At 32.7% G+C, this 14,554-nt stretch overlaps 1 protein-coding gene across 1 annotated transcript in view; it reads right to left on the bottom strand.

Moving 5' to 3' along the window:
* Positions 1-1,317: 1,317 nt before the first annotated feature.
* The window catches only part of LOC117111711 (pecanex-like protein 1), a 31,234-nt gene continuing 17,997 nt past the window's right edge, over positions 1,318-14,554 (bottom strand). The window contains 14 exon segments of the mRNA XM_033254706.1: positions 1,318-5,362; positions 5,957-6,266; positions 6,401-6,675; positions 7,413-7,491; positions 7,924-8,075; positions 8,285-8,435; positions 8,567-8,670; positions 9,044-9,274; positions 9,643-9,836; positions 10,379-10,438; positions 11,274-11,489; positions 11,982-12,040; positions 12,211-12,340; positions 13,068-13,365. Of these exon segments, the coding sequence (XP_033110597.1) occupies positions 5,087-5,362; positions 5,957-6,266; positions 6,401-6,675; positions 7,413-7,491; positions 7,924-8,075; positions 8,285-8,435; positions 8,567-8,670; positions 9,044-9,274; positions 9,643-9,836; positions 10,379-10,438; positions 11,274-11,489; positions 11,982-12,040; positions 12,211-12,340; positions 13,068-13,365 (2,535 nt within the window). The 3' untranslated portion in view covers positions 1,318-5,086.

Genomic DNA, 14,554 nt, shown 5'->3' with positions numbered 1-14,554 from the left:
GAATGCCACAGCAAATTATCCCATGCGTGTATAGAATTTGTCATGCACCTTTCACTAAAAACGTTTAAAATTTCTACCTATATCCTAGCTAGCATTATTCATAATCTATATTAACACAAATATTAGATGTGAGAGTACTTGGTTCACACAAAACGTATACCATGCGAACTTCCTCTCACACGCTATTTGCGCTAACAATTAAGTCCGTCACCAGTTGTTCCAACAGTAGGCTAACTCATACAACATTGGCAAGCCTTTCGCTCACAGCGCCTATATTGTAAATAGCAAAAAAGGTACTTTATCGGTATTGGTTTCCCCGCTTGGGGTATATACAATCGTGTGTGATGCTTGAATGTGCTCTTGACCGTTAGGATAGTGACGTCCTCCTCCGAGGGCTTCCCAGAGTGCCATATTTTTTTATCGTAGGTAAGTTGAGCAAAAATTCATGAATTATTCATTACAGTGTCTGAAGACATTACTAGCGCATGCGCAATCTCGCTTCGCTGAACCTATTGTATTTTGCTTCTTCGAGTCCGACCGCAACCAAAACAAAGATAAAAACAAGCTTATGATAATTGCTTACATGTACATAAAATTTATGTAAGCAGTCTCTTTCTTTATCGTGCCTCAATGAACTGCAACATAAACATCTTCACTTTCGTTATACAAATTTTAATTTTTATTGGTTATACAAGTCCGTAATTCAGCAGCCTCGGATCACAAGTGTCAAGAATTACTGACTGCAGCCCCCTGCGGATATGCCACATATCCGTCAGAAGAAGTGTCAAGCATGCATGCATTATTCATGTTATCAGTTCACCTAAATGACCTTAAATAGTGCCCTCTATAATTTCTGCCTGAAATGTATGGGGAAAAAATAATGCGGCCAGGGCCACCCTTCAAGAAGAAAAACCACAATTTGCCAAGAAGAAAAACCACAATTTGCCAGGAAGAAAAAAAATGTATATGTATTTTCCACATACTAGTAGACACTAAAATTGAAACCCCTGTCCGGCCCTCAAATGGTGATACAAAAAACTCCCCACTCGCAACTCCTCAGGCGCGGATCCAGTAGGGGGAACGTGCCGCCCTCCCCTCCCCTCCCCCCCACGTTTTGCCACTAAATTTTTAAAAAATTCAATGCCTACCAATGTTATTTGCTCTCACTTATTTATTCTGAAACTGTTGTGGCGCCCCTCACCCCCTTCCCATTTGAAAAATTCTGGATCTGCCCCAGCAAGTTTTCACTAGGAAGGGCAAACAAACTTTTTTTAGGCCTAACTTACATTTATTTAAAAAATAATTCTTGACAAATACTTAACTTTGTATAACTAGAAATTTTATTTTATTACTTACAATTCGTACAAATATAATATGAAGCTATTTATACTCTGTCTTGATTTGTTGAGATATACAGTATTCTCCCATATCACAATAATTCATAATGATTCGATCATAAAAAAAAAAAAAAACGAAATACAAAAACTAGCCAAACTCACTATCTGAAACACTAAACATAAAAAATAATGAAAAATGGTTATCATTTAGTGGTCAAAGCATACGACATACACAAACTGTGATGCTGTGTTTTTTAGAAAACTCGATATAGGCCTACACAAGATGGCATTATTATATGTTTTAATAACTCTAAACTCTTGAAAAATTTCTCTTAAGAACTTACTTGAGCTTTCGACTGTAATACAATAATTATTACCATTACTATTATTATTGTAATTCTTTTTATTTTAAAAATCAGTAGGCCTATCGCAGTTTAGTCCATCTCAGCTGCTTAACATTTATGCATGGTTGAATCAGTGCTGGCAAATCGTGTTTCAGCTTTTAATTTAGGGATGCATTAAAGCATACCTCCAACAGAGCCACAGCATAATTCCTATTTATTCACAACATTGAGGCTGTCCCTAAATGTGCCACATCATAGTTTGTAAGTGTACAAAAACAATCTTATTTTAAGTTCCAATTAATCAGCATACATAATGTCCGATATTATAAGATACAGTATGTCTAATTTGATAAATGTACATGTTTAGGATGAAAATATTAACTAAAACGAGAGAATCCAAAATTAGACCTTGACCAACAGTATGGCAAAAATTAACTAAAAGTTATGATGTATACCTGTGGTCGACAGGCAACGTACGGTTGAAGTACATATTGCTAAAACCTTCTCTTACATTAGTAAAGGTGAATTGATGAGAATAAAAATTATTTATTTTTTGAAATATTTTCTCTTGGAAGCAAGACCTATAAGGATTACCTCGAAACCCTCAGTACATTCTTCAATTTACCATACAGTTCACCTCTGATTGCAACCACTGGGTTTGATCAACCACTACTTATGACTAACAAAAGAATTATTGGCAATTATTTTGTATTTATATTTCAATAGATATTTCTATGGATTTGAATTTCCAAAATATAAAATGATCGACTTATGGTGTAGGATATGCATGTATGTACGTACATACCTACGTTTTGTATATAATGTATATCATTTACATCACTTTATCTCAAGCATTGACAAAGACTACAGGAGTAGTCAAAATGTTTGTTGCATATATATATATATATATATATATATATATTATATATATATATTATATATATATATACATGGCCTACATCATATTATATATATTTATATATAACAAAATTAAACAATGGAACATATGGCAAATATATGTAAAATATGAAGAGGGGTTCATGTTCATTATAAGGATAATATAGAAAGAAAACATGAATATTTCACCTTGCCCCAGGTCCTCTTCCGTATGACTGATTTACAAGTACTATGTATAACTTGGCATTTGCCATAATATCTAATTAGTAATAGGTCAGAGTGAGTTAATTATAATAGCAAAATATGTGATTGGGCCTATGAACAAGTTGCTATAAACAAAAGGGGGAAAATCACTCGCCAATTACTAATTAAGTATTATTATGCCAACTTGTACATAGTGATTATAAATTCATCAGGCTGAAGAGAACCTTAGATCAGGTCAAAATATTCATGTGAAAATAAAATTGTGTTCTAAATGTTTCCTGTTTTCTTTCTTTTTCTTGATGAATTAATAAATAAATATCCATGGATAAATGAGTGTACTACGTCTCAATTGAGCATGGTCATAATTGTGGAATTGAAAATGGAGAAAATAAACATTTTAATCTCAGAATGCAACAAGCATTTTTACACCTATATTAAATAATCTCCCATATCCTTGTATTGAAGCCATAGCTTTCTTGATAAAATATTACTACTGTATCACTAGTTTTCACCAATCTTATTCCAACAACCAATGAAATGAGTAAATCTGGGGCCACATGCACAGAAAACTCTCTGCAAATAATGTAACAGAATTTACAAATTATTGCATGTGTTTGGAAGTAGAGCGATTCCATAAGCCAATTCATATTTTGACCTGCGCATGTCTGTATCCAAGGTGAATCGAAATAAACCTATGTTGTGTATGTTTGTTTATGTTGATTGACCTGACAAACTACAAATTGGTTTATTCTGTCTAAACCAAACCTGAGAATTCATCACAGATCACAATCAATAAAATAAATTAATAAATAGTACAAACATGATAAAATAGAATTACTTGCATTCTGTGAATGGGTTTCGGAATACAAGACATCATAGCTTGAACTCACACTAATAAATAATAAAGTATTTTTACACCCTTCAAGGACCATTTAGAAAAGTCATTAGTTGCATATTTTATCTTCATAAATAAATCAATATTTGGAATTAATATTTCAAGAAGAAAAAACAAATATAATGACAAACACACATCAGCAAAACTGTGGCAAATAAAAAATGAAAATATTTTTTTCTAAATTTCAATTTTTCATGACAATTTTTAAAAATGGGTTACTAAAATATGTTCTTAAAAATGTACACAGATAACAGGACAACAAAAAAATACAAACACAAGCACATGTGTATCATTTAAATAAAAGATTTGCATTTTCCTCAAAAGACCAATAGCAGTTTTATAAACTTGATACAAAATGGTGACTAGTTCAGATTTTGACATACTCACTTGCAATTTTTCTTCCTTCTTACAAAAAATTTAATATTATCTCTTTATTCTTTAACTGCGGGCATATTAAATTGTCCTACATTCTTTACTTGCGTAAAAATTATTGTTTAAGTTTTTTGCCTGTTTTTTCTTTGTGTTAAAGGCAAAAAAGTGCAGATATATTTATCTTCTTTCCTATCATTTTTCTTAAAGAATGAAATCGGAATATTAATAAGTATTATTATATATTGGCATGTAACTTGATGGGAAGAGGCATTTATGTATACTTTTATTAAAAATCACTAATATATTGAATTATTGTTAATAGAGGATTTATAATTCAACCAAAATTATTTCTATGGCTGGATTGTTTCAGCCAATCATATTTAAATTTCAAACATTTCAAAACATTTTACTCTACTGTTGTTTCCCTGATTGCTATACATCATGTAACGATAAAGACTTGCTTATAAATCTTATCGATGTCGTGTTAACCGATAGCAACAACATCCACTCATTCATTTTCTCTTTCACTCTTACATCCAGTATCGACAGTCAGTCAAATATGCTTCCCTCACCATCAATATCAACAAAGCCACCCCGTGCATATCACCCTATTCTCACCACATGTTGCTACACACTTTAAGCAAACTGGATATTCTAACCACAATACAATTTAGAATTTTTATTAAATAAAAAAAATAAAAAATCAACAAATATATAAATAATATTTGGATTACTGTACTTGAATATCTACTCGGTTGATGCTAAATTTATAAAACCTTTTTTTATGACATTATGTGGTAGCATTTTAGTGATAAACATAACATTATTAAACATAAGTATTTACTTACAAAATTTGTAAACTGAATTCACCTAAAAAAAACTTTATTTGCTCTTATTACAGATATAGTTCTTTATTCTCAAATAAATTTGTTAATGCTATAAAGCAATACAATGACATGTCCACTAAAGTACACCACTGTTTATCAAACACCTGCATTGCACATTGTTCATCTTCCACCTCACCCAGTCTCAATATCTCACACTTCTGCACTTACAATCACTACACCGCTCTCAGCAATCGCCACAAACCTGCTCTCAATTTGTACAAGTAAAATAGTTTTATCTATGTGCGATCTTCTTCCCACTTCCCTGTGAGATGGTACCCATGTATGGACTACGTTGCCTTCCATGCCCTCTTCTGGATACCAACCCTTCCATGAATTCTTGCCACCGGTAAGACGCATCGAGTCATCTGGCCAATGTACATGTTTACTTGAGTTCAGAGTATCGAAGACCATACTCGGATCCTTGATCTGAAAGGTAATTAAATATGTAAGATAACTGAAGGGTAAATACAGGTGAAATGTGTATTCAGGTGGACAGATGCATTAGCAAAAGGTATAAATTAATTGAAAAACATTTGATTGTTACGGATGGTCAACTTTACTGTAAAAATCAGAGAAGCAGCTTATAGTGCATTTTATTCATTTTATTAATTGGTTTAGGCCAAAGGACAAGGATATGCCAAGCAGTGAACTTAATCACTATTCAAAGTGGCATATCCCTCCACAAGACAAACATAAGATGCTCTACATAAACTAAGTCTCATTATGAGGCTTAGGGAGTTGGAGTTGTTTTGGCCGTGAAAAAAAATCCTGTTACCATGACAGGAATTGAACAAAGGACCGTGGGATTGGAAGGAACCAAGCTATTGAATTCCACTCAACAGCATAGACAATAGCCAATCTAAACAAAACCAATGTCTGGATTTAAGGATGCAATAAAATCTTATATATTTTTATTGTTATTATTATCAAGGATACAAGTAAACTTCATTCATCCCACTACGTGGAAATTTCATAACAATGTAAATTTTTAGACAAGCAACTTATATAATAACAAATTACCTTCACACGCTGTACCAATGTCTCCTTTAGACTGCCTGACTCAACAATCATGGAAGGCAGAACAATAAATGGAGATCCTGTTTTACCCATAGAGCCTGTGCTGGAGGTAAGGCTACCTCGATTGTGAGCAGGAGTCTGCATGAAGCCACCTTGCTGGTTCTCTGATGGTAGACTGCCGGGAAGTCCAGAATCATTTGCTGGATTTGAAATTGAATGCTGTTGTACTGGCGTGCCGTCGGTTTCATCTTTGTCCCGGTCATCTTGACCACTACCGCCACTGCTGCACCCCATGTGACACCTATGGTGAAGTCTGTTGGGAAAAATAAAGGGGGAAATTGATATTAATAATTTGATTTTTAATTTTGCATTAAATTGATTTGATTTCTTAAAATATCAGATATTCTAATGAAATTGTTTATCTCAAGAGTATTTAGTAAAACCTACCGTGTCCATAATTTCAGCACAGTCTCCTTGATACCAGAAAAGCTCAAAGGTCCCCCTGTAATGCTGTTCAGTTGTGCGCTGCAGTCAGAGTAAGAGGTAGTGAGTGGTGAAACATAGATTGGATAGCCAATTGGTTGATCACAGGATGAATTGATCATGTTACGTAATGCTTGCTTTGCGTTCTGTATACTGCCGCGCTCAGGGTTACGATTGCGCAGAAACACAAGTTCCTGCTGCTGCCCAGCCCATAGTCCACGAACACATTCACGATTTACCTGATAGACAAAGCAGAGTCTCAATATGAGTGGGAAAATAAAATCAAATAACATAAAGTAACTCATTAGTCCTGAAATAGTACTCTGAAACTGAATCCCTATGGATCCATGGTAGCTGCAGTACACTGAAGAAAATCTTTCCAAACAGTGTACGCACTGCCTACTGGCAGTAATGCTTAATCATGTGCGATAATGATTATCGTAGGCACTGGAAAATCCCAAGTGATGATTAAGATGTCCTTCCCAATCACCTGTTCACCATCATGGCATCACAGCTAACTTTAACCTGCCCACGATAACCATTATTGCACTTATCACACTCCCAGCCTGAATAAATCAATTTTAATAATCAAAATGTTTTAGTACATGCTTCAGAACTTATACATTTGTTTGTATTAAAAGCCTATAAAAAAAAAATTAAAAAAAACCATAGCAGAAGCTATATAAGATTTTCCTTCCCAAAACCAGCGTACTGTCGCTAAATGTTAAACTGAGTAATTTGCATAAGAATGTGGCAGTATTGCATACTTTAGTAAAGAGAAGACGTAATACTTTGACTTGGTATTTTGATTGCAGTAAATGACCTATCATTGTAAAGCTTATGTGAATGTATTCAAATGTAATTTTTCTTGTTTTGGTCACTACTGCTGGTTTGGCATGGCAAGCCACACATCTCTATGGCAACGCTATTGAGACTAAGCAGGTAAATACTTACAAAATAGACAAATTCAACTGACCTTTACAACTCGAAAACTAAGGTAACGTTTATTGAGCATGATGATTTTATAGTCATCAGTTCCTTCATCAAGAACATGTCTGGGAAAAAAAAACATTGGAATGCAAACATTGATTCTTTCTTTTTTAAATAATAATAATAATAATAATAACAAATATTTATATAGCACAAAAGCTGGCTAAGCGTTGTACTGTCATCATCATTGGCTGTCCATCGTTTTAGATGAAGACTGATTCAACCCTTCTTAGTTTCTAATTATATTTATTAATATTCTGCATTTTTGTTCTAATTTCCTCTTGTTCTTATTCTTATTTGAAATTGCCAGAAACAACATAAAAACAAACACATACAGTCAACTCAGGGAGTAGGCAGGAACCAAAAATTGAACTAGATCACTGTAACATAAGTTTAGATTCCATACTCCCTAAATAACAATACATAAAAATAGATATATAAATTTATAATGTATTTTAAATGTTATATCAGAATTAAATTTAAGCATCATACTGTACCTAAGTGCTAAAAGGGAAGGTGTATTTGATAGCACCGCATTCCTCCATGTTGGATCGCCCTCATGAGTTATCACCATGTTCTCCTCATGTGATGATATAGCGTCATAGAGGGCAGCATTATTGTCATACTCATCAGGTGATGTGAAATGATCCTAGAGAGAAAATTTAAGGGCTTTATTTAAAATAATGTTGATACAAAAAAAATTAAAATTAAAATACCTTACTGTATGCATGTCATGGGTACAATGTTACAACTGCAGCCTCTACGTTTTTTAACAGTTTTCAAATATTTGAAGTATTTTTGTTTTGTCTGCAGTAATACACTACTAACAGAAGTTCATAAATAATGATTGAAACAAACCTGATGGAGTTTTAGAGACATTCTGACTCCGGGAGCAACACATCGTCGTAGCATCTCCATATCTTTAAAAACCCATTCATCCTTCTCGGAGACAATGCGGAAATCACCTTTGAACAATGCGTGCAAGCCATAAAGGAAAGACTCCAAGCTACTGCTCGAGAAATACAAAATAACTATATTTAAAAATCATTCATTAAAAAATTCAGAAGAAAAAAATTAAATAAATCATCTAAAAAATTTTAATCCCAATTTAGAATGAAAAAGGTCATCTTCAACACAAACCTTGCCGAAAGGTGATGTGAGGCAGTTCCCAGTGCTCGCCTTCCAAGAACGCACATAGCAAAGCATAAGCTCACTAGGTATGAGTCCTTGTCACAATTGATTGGCTAAAGGGGAAAAGAAAAGTAAAATGTATTTCAAATTTTACTAATTCAATAGAATAGAATACAATACAAAAACTTTCATTACAATCTGAAAGACCAATACAGCAATACAACCTAAGCTGGATAGAATTAATATCAATGTTTGAATTTGATATGAAGGCACTGGAGCTCTTGTATTGTCAAATCTTATTGTCACACTATCAAATTTGTACTAAAATTTTGTATATCGCAAACAAATTTGAAGGAAATAAAACATTTTCTATCTTTTTATCAGTTCTTTTTCAACTGATTTATATACCCAAAGAGACCATAGGTTATCAAAGCCCCTGCCTTCCTGCGGAGCATCCCGACTAGAAGCAGTGAAGATGAAACCAACCTGTTGCCTCCTGCTAGTACAGTGCTGAATCCAGTCTAAATACACATTGCAGAAACTGTGTCTAGAGATGCCTGAATTCATGTGGTCGTAATCCTCATCAATTTTAGGGTTAAAGGTCGGGTCACAGTCTGCGTAGTTCCTTTCTAAACACGGCTGAAAGGCTTCTTGGATTGCTTCATTTGACACCCACTGATCAGCTTTCGGTGAACGTACAACGTAGTAGATAATGCTCTACAAAATTGATTATACTCAGAATTAAAGATAGAATGTCTGTCATAAAATTGGAAAATACATCAATATTTCAATTAAAATTCCGAACAACTCATCTAAGAGCATCAAACAAGTTCAATTCAATTCAATTTTCAACTATAATTATAATAATAAGTTAATAACCTAACCAGAAACTGATTTTTTAAAAAAATTGTTTTAGCTGATATTAACATTTTTCAAAAAAATTGATTAAAATTACAGCATGCATACACACAATACACTCATCCATATAATTGTCATATAATATTGACACTGAATAAACTGCAAAATGGGTATTTTTCATGCCAAAACAAATACACACAAATTTACGGTAAACTTGGTAACAATACCTTAACATAGTAGGTAATGAGAATCTTGCGCAAATCAAACACCTGAAGCATAGAAGCAGCACAATTGTCTGAGATGCTGTAGCCCTCAAGTACATACTTAATGGCAGACACCTCCCAGGCTAGCCAACGCTGGTTGAATGCTGCATTCGCTGACAACATGTGTGGGAAATGACCTGGGGTACAACAGCAGCATCCTAAAGGAAAATATATACAGTAAATACTTATTTCAACATTGAGTAAAATCTAAAATCACAATTGAATAATTATTTTTTGTATTAATTGGAGCCATTTCATGATTTGGCAGTTAAATGCAAGTCTTTAAATTAAAGGGTTCTTCAAAACCAGAATTTTTTTCACTGTCTCAACTCCACTTTTAATGGCTACCACCTTTTTACACAACTTAACAATACATTTTTATTTTTATTTATAAAACTTTAGGTACAAGGGCCAAGGATAGACAACTAAATCACTTTTAGTAAGTGGCAATCCCTTCAGAAATCATACACTCAAGATGATCCCATTATCAAGTGCAGGGGTTGTTTTTGGTTGTGAGAAAAAATCCTTTTAGAAGAATTGAATCCCGAACTCTGAGATGTTAAGGCAAGGATCTTAACCACCAAGCTATGTAACTCAACTCCAAAAATGAAAAGTAATACTTTAATCTTCCTCAATCCATGACTAGGAATGAATTAAGAGTTGTGGGATTGATATGTTTAAGATTAGTAAATTGCCATACCGTCATCCTCATCAACACCCTCTGTAATGGCTTCCACTTCACGCTGTTGGCAGTATGTTCCTACAAATTGAGACAAAATCAAATCAGTTACAAGAAAACTATCATTAAGAAACCAACTAAGAGTAGGCCTAGATGAGTAATTGACAGGTTAGTAAGTCAGCTGGTGATTTTTGTCAACTGCATAAGTTAATTCAGTGTCAGAATTCTGTGTGCATTTGATGTTATGTTAATGTGCAATTATATTTGTAATTTTTTATGCAATTTATCTACAGGCTACAATTTGAATGAATGAATATGTGGCAAAGACAAGCCAAACCAGTCACTGGTCGCAAAAATCGTTAAAGAGTAAAATGAGAGCTACAAAATTGTAAAAAAATCTATTAAATCCGATATTTCCTTATGAAGTTACAAGCATTTAACATAGAGTTGTTTATAGTACAGTATTTGAGAAATCAGCCTTCAAAGTTTATGATTTCAGGCATTTCTCAGGCAAAGATTATCACCAAATCTTTAAAAATTGTTGTTTTAACATTAAAAATTGGGAAAATAACAGCATAGCATGATGTATAGATATATAAATGTTAGTTTAGCGCAATAAAATAGATTTCAAAAATGTTGACATTCCAGCATGTTTTGGCCATTATCTCTGAACAGGATTTGCGACAAGTGACTGGTTTGGCTTGTCTTTGCCACATATAAGAATTAATGAATAAATGAATGAATTATTCAATGAATCAATCAAAGAATAAATGAATTAATAAATAAATAAATAAATGAATACATAATTGAATGAATGAATGAATAAATGTCCATTATAATGCATCCTATGGTATCGGACAAAAAAATAAATTATTTATCCCCCATTGCATACTTTCCCTGCTCATTTCCCACTTACCTCTAAATTCCAGGCCTCGGAGTTGGAATGTAACAAGTCCATTGGCAAGTTCGATAACATGGACTAAAGCATTGAGGTAGTCTGATGCTAGGATGTAGCAGTCTCCGGCCTGTACAGTACCCCAGCGTCCTAAAGCCAGGTCACCGTACAAGCTGGTTTGCAGTGAACGTGTCAAATGTTCATAAAAGATGGAATTTAGATTGTTGTCATCAGATCCTGCAAGATGTCAAAATTAGCATTGTTGTTATAATACTGATCATCATTCCAAAAAAAATACTGTCAATTCTATTTTTTTTAAATTGATTCATCGGTTCGTCGGGCCGTTTTTAAAATTTAAATATCCTAAAATCTGATATTTCACCTTTGACTGACCCATGAACATTTAAAAACATATTTGTTATAATGTGCATGTATATAGTTTTTTTCCCCTTTACATCCAACAGCAAATACCGGATGGAAAGATGCTTTATGAGGTTTAGGGAGTGGAGATATTTTTTAGTAGAAAGATTTGAACTACGACCCCTGGGATTGGAAGGCAAGAATCTTAACCACCAATCTACAGCTCCACTCCAATTAAGTGCTTTACTGGCTCCCCAATCCTGTTGAGAGCAAGTTTGAGACACTATACAATCCAGATAAGAACCAATGAATATGATGAAATGATGAGACTTTGAAACAAGAAAAAGATTGTGTCATGGCTTGGCCTACCTGGATTTCTCTCAAGCTGAGATGCAAGTCTTGTATTGGAATGATCAACTCGTTTTGTACTAAAAATAATAACAAAAATGAATGACAAAGTGCTAGACAGAAAATGCCTAAGGAAAAGGATAAGAAATATGATTGAAGAAAAAAAAATAATTTAAAAAAATCAAAAACAGTCATAAAAGATTACCAGGAAACAAATATCTAATATTATAAACAGTATGACAAAACTCACTTATAGTCTCTCTCCCAGAACTTGACCGGTCGTATATATGACATAAAGAATATTGCACTTCCTAGAATTGGATTTAAAGGAGTTGAGAAGAATGTAGACACTGCTGTCTGTAAAAATAACATTGCAGAATCTGATAACAAATATGTAAGGAATTCACTACACATAAATAGTATATTACAACAAGTTCCAGTGAGTGTGATGAAAACGATTTGTCTGCATTTTGAATGTTTTTCTTGCTTAGTGTTAGGATATTTCATACAAGATACAAGATACAAGATAAAATTTATTGTCTCCATTAAAAAGAAAACGAAGAAATTACAAAAGCTCGCACCCATTAAAATTACATTAAAATCACATTAAAATCACATAAAAATTTAACAAAGTACATCAAAACCCATAAAAAATAGAAATAAACAACATTTAACAAGGAGAAACTACTCAAGAGACAAAGAGTTATAACAACAATAACAACAACAATCGCTATTTTCATTAAATTGATTTAATTTTATTTTATTATTGCAATTATCATTATTATTATGATTATATTTATCATTATTATGGTTCTTTGACTTTTGTTTACGTAAAGCAAGCTGAGCCAAACCTTTGCATTATGCACTACATAACAATATTACTATTATTATTATTATTATTATTATTATTAATACTAATTATTATAATTAATCAAACCTTTGTGAAATAAACTTTATCTAGCATATGGTACACAACTATATTAACTACTTATAAGTCTATAATCATTTGATCTCTAAATGAAAAATTTTACTATCTCATTCCATACACTAATATACACCTTGTATAATATCACAATCTGTTAAAATGTGATCTCAGTCAAAGGATACGAGGTACACTGAAGGGCTGTGCGAATGCATGAAAGGCTGACCCCCATGTAATCTGCCAAGGAGCTATGTATGTGAACACAAACTTCAACTTGAGTAAGCACTCACAGATCTAATGGAGAAAAATGTGAAATAATAATTAATTATTTTGCACTTAGATTAGACATGCATATAAAAGTAACAAATCAAAATTAATCACATTCAACCATTTAACAGCAAATATTTCACTATCACCAATAAAGATGATGTTAAATATTCTTCTGGTGATTCTAAAAATGCATAGCAACATGGCAAAGAGCATCTGGAAACTAAAATTAATATATTCTGAACTGTTAAAAGAATCTCTTTGATAAAAAAGTTTTTGATCAATAATTTGCCAAAAGAGTGTCATTGATAATTTGATAAGAGGGTCTCATTTTTCATAATTTGATAAAAGACTGTCTCCTACATTGATAAAAGAATATGTCCTTGATAACTGGTTTTAAAGGGTCTCACTTTTCATAATTTTATAGCTGTCTCCTATAATAAAAGAGGTTCTTGTTAATAATTTGTTCAAATGTGTGAAAAAGGGTCTTGTTGGAAATATGACTTGACATGACAAACCAGTATCACTGACCAAAACAAAGAAAATTGACTTTTTCATTTACATTGTTAGCATTTTAAATTTTAAAAAGATAGGTCATTTACTGAAATAGACATAAGCCAGTCTCACACATTAATAATAATAATAATATGTCGTTCTTATATAGCGCTTAATGCCATAACAAAGCCTCTAAGCGCTTCACATTACTACCCCGGTCATTGGATCAAACACATATGGAACACATTGAACACCAAATTAAATTATTAAATTAAATTATATTATTATTCCATAATATTGCAGCTAGTAATCAGTATCAACAAGTCAAAGATGTCTATAAATTAAACTGCCCTTGTACTTCAAACTCAGACATTTTCAAATCTGTGTCTAGTTCAGTTGCTTATTCATGAAATTTGTGTGGCATCACCGATTCACAACGGTTCTCATTCTGTTAATTTCTTATATGATTTTCTGATTTTATCAATAAAGGTAAAGTATGTGTCATACAGACGGATCCAATAGGAGGCACAGGGGGCACATGCTCCCCCATTTTGCCACTAAATTTTAAAATTTTACGGCATATATTTAAATTAGCAGTCTCACTTATCCATTCTGAATATGTTACAACTTGCACTTACAACCAAAGATTAAATATAAAAGAAAAGTTTTTGTATCATGGGGCAGAAATCTGGAATAACCTAAACAATGTACATCATTTTGCAACAAGTGCTCCTAATATTTATACTTTTAAAAGACTAATAAATAAGTGACAGGATTAAATATTTTAAATAATGAACAAAAAACATAAAACTTGTTCTACATTATTGTCATGACATCACTTTTTAGTCTTCAGTCTTTATAATGTTAATGTTTTAGTATTTTACTTTTCTTTGATTTTACTTTTGATTGA

Source organism: Anneissia japonica, unplaced genomic scaffold, assembly GCF_011630105.1.
Source record: "Anneissia japonica isolate Jap-2015-1 unplaced genomic scaffold, ASM1163010v1 scaffold287923_len1623670_cov205, whole genome shotgun sequence".
Lineage (NCBI taxonomy): Eukaryota > Metazoa > Echinodermata > Crinoidea > Comatulida > Comatulidae > Anneissia > Anneissia japonica.
This window is presented reverse-complemented; position numbering and strand designations above follow the sequence as displayed.